The following is a 3128-nucleotide window of genomic DNA, read 5'->3' on the forward strand; positions in this document are numbered from 1 at the left end:
GCGCTTTTAAAATCTACTTGGTCTCCAAAGTTCAGAAAAAAATCTTGCTCTACCCAAGCCAACTTTTTGAATGCCAGATGCATCACTGAAGGTACCCTGAATGAGGCCTGGGAACCAAAGATTTAGATATGGTTAATGAAGGCACAGGTCCTTTAGCTTCGTTGCAAAGTTACAATTGCTTGATGATAGTTAATAACTGGCTAGGAAACAAAGGGAGGTATTTTTATTTCATTCTTTAGTACTGACACTCAGGTGTAAACCTTTAATTAGAATAAGTATTTTGGGAAGAAACAACATTCATTTTATATGTAAAAGGAGATCAATGAAAAAATTGGTCAACACTTTACAAAAATCAGTGATAAAATACATACAGCTTTGCAAAGCCCCTCCTCTTTCCAAAAGCAGAGCTGGGCTATCACAAGTGAAAACAACGGTGGCTTTAACAATAAAGGCAGTGGTAGGGTGACTTCCCGCCCCTCCCGGATTGAGGAAAATGCAGTCTGTGTGAAGCAGCAGACAGTAATTCACTGCCTTTCGCAGTCTTAACCACAGTGGTTAAAACCAGGCCTGATTTTGCTTGCTGTTAACTGACTTGAATGGAGTTGCACCAGAGTGAATTTGGGCTGAAGGCAGCATAGGGCCTGCTGTGTTAAAACATAGCTCTTGCAAAGGCACTAAGGTGAACCGCCTGCTATACTGGAAGAGTCAAGGCCTAACTGTTTTTTATCAAGTCTTGCTTTGCAGACATGCAAGCCCTAGCCTTGCGCATGGAGACTTTTTTAACATGGCACTGAAGCTCAGGCTGGCCTGTCACCATGTTCTCCCTTGAAAGAGCTGTATTTAAACACAGTCCGTGGTTTCAGTTAGAGGTAGAGCAGTGTGCTCAAGACTCAGTTACAACGGGACGTCTGTGTGGTGTGGTTACACAGACTTCTCCTCTAACGTGCTAAAAGTTCAAATCACCTCAGAGTCCCAGCCTCGCTCTTAAATGGTTAAATGTGCTTGTAGTGCTTCTTCTTCTTTCTCTGCACTCCTTCAATACACTCATCTGTCTCCTCTTTTTGCCTTTTGTGTTTCTTCTTATGGCGTTTCTTTTGCTTTGCCTCATAGTCCTTTACGCTGAGATCTTCCCCATCAGATATTCCTGTATAAATTTCTCCATTGCCCATATTTTCATCACAACTAACGCTTTCCCCTTCATGCTGCTCTTTATGTTTCCTTTTCTTTTTCCTTGAGTGACATTCATTTATCGGAGCATCCAGTTCCTTTCCATTCAAGCTACCTATCTTAGGTCGTTTCACTTTTGGTTTCTTGCAATGCTCTGTACTCTCTGCTTCATCTCTCTTCTCCTGCTTCTTTTTCTTTTTGACTTTGGTTTTCAATTCTTCTGAAGGCTCCAAAGCTTCGTCAGCTGTTGGGCAGGAATTGTCTACCTTTGTCTCCGTTTCATTCTGGGATCCCTTCAGCTTTGCCATGCGCTTGGCGAAATATTCCTGTACAGTGAGAACGCTCTTCACTGTATTGTAACCGTCTGCAGGCTCAGATAGCCAGCAGTTTTTCTGCTTCTCTTCCCGAGACTTAGGATCGGTAATATCCTCCTGCAGGCGAACAAAGAGGAACAGCAGTGAGAGTCAGAAACAATGGCTTTAAACAGTTATATTTTTGCACACTAGTAAGAAAAGTATTAAAAAACAACACAGTGCTTTGAAAATTAATTGTAAAAGTATAGACTAAGGCAGAAGTGAGAGGCAGCCTTTAACGCAAAAGATAATGTATGTTTAAGGAAAAGGGGTGGCAGTATGGAAGGCAGCAAGAGAATACAGAACAAGACAATTCTCTGCTGTTTTGAATTTCTTACTGTTTACCTACTCCTGTGCAACTCACGCAGATTATGTATAATACTATCATACTTGGTATATTACCCTCACTTTGCAAAGGCACATGTCTCTACAAGATATAAAACAACATGAAAAATAATACAGTACAATCTATTAGCCTGTGGCATAAAGGAAATCCCATGCCTGGAATACCTCTACAGCAAAGTGCAAGAACTTATGATATACTGAGCAATTCAGCATTGATGCATCTCTTCCATCTTATCTGATCTTTAGAAATGTTTGTTTCGTAGCTGGTTTACTGTCATTGTGTTCTAGATGTTGTTCTTTAAATATGCTCCATTTGATCATATGTTATCAGATGGCAAAAACAACATCACAGGTTACATCTTACAAGGCTTCTGCGTACACAAAATAAATAGCTGCTGAACTCCAGCTGCAGGTGAATATCTATAAAAAGAGTCTAGTATCTAGAAAGTAAATATAAAACAAAAAGGAAAATATAGCTATGGTGCTGGATGATATGTATGGCATGAAGAGAACTGACTCTGAAAAAGCAACGAATGCAGTAAGATGAAAATACATAACTTGTTAAATTATCTGTGACTTAGAAAATAAACAAGCCAAAAAGGCAGCTGAAATTCAGAGTTGTTTACATGGATACTGAAGTACTCAAAAATAACCCTTTATGACATATCCTTTTACTTGGCAAAAGTCACAAATGACTCTTGGAACTGTCCCAAATTTCACATTGTGGTGTTTGTTTTTTTTAAGCCTTGTACGAACTGCAGGTAACCGAGCACATCCCTCTCGACAGGAAAAGCTGAGCAGGTAAGAATTGTGTAGAATCCTTACCAACATATAGCCTACAACATGCTCCCTCAAGGGGAGGTAATTCACAGCTATTACAGTCAAATATGGCGAGTATGACAGAGATGCTTCACTGTTTTTCCATTCATAAATGCACAGATAAAAACATCCACTCTACCCATGCATCTTGTATGTGATCTGAAGTGAGTATAAAATGCAACCAAATTGGAGCAGTAATATTTCACGCCCACTTTCACTGCCATAAACTGATGACAGGGTGAAGGCCAGTAGAAAACTGGGAGATACAAAACCACTTATCTCAACACGTTCTAGTTATTGCGTGACGGCATAGATAAGTGATCTGGCTCTCTTCAGGGCATCATTAAACTTGCTAGCTGAAGTCAGGTTTATTAGGGTTTGTGAGTAAGGTTTTGCAGGTCTGACTCCTTATGCATCCATAGCCTTTACTCCCATGAGCAGGAA

At 40.2% G+C, this 3128-nt stretch overlaps 1 protein-coding gene across 1 annotated transcript in view; it reads right to left on the reverse strand.

Annotated features, from left to right (window-relative positions):
* Nucleotides 1–992: 992 nt before the first annotated feature.
* PINX1 (PIN2/TERF1 interacting, telomerase inhibitor 1) overlaps nucleotides 993–3128 on the reverse strand; it is a 56465-nt gene continuing 54329 nt past the window's right edge. Inside the window, exon 7 of the mRNA XM_009697919.1 lies at nucleotides 993–1598. Within this exon, the coding sequence (XP_009696221.1) occupies nucleotides 993–1598 (606 nt within the window). The remainder of the gene's footprint in view (nucleotides 1599–3128) is intronic.

Source organism: Cariama cristata, unplaced genomic scaffold (assembly GCF_000690535.1).
Source record: "Cariama cristata isolate BGI_N322 unplaced genomic scaffold, ASM69053v1 scaffold21023, whole genome shotgun sequence".
In the NCBI taxonomy this organism is placed as follows: Eukaryota; Metazoa; Chordata; class Aves; order Cariamiformes; family Cariamidae; genus Cariama; species Cariama cristata.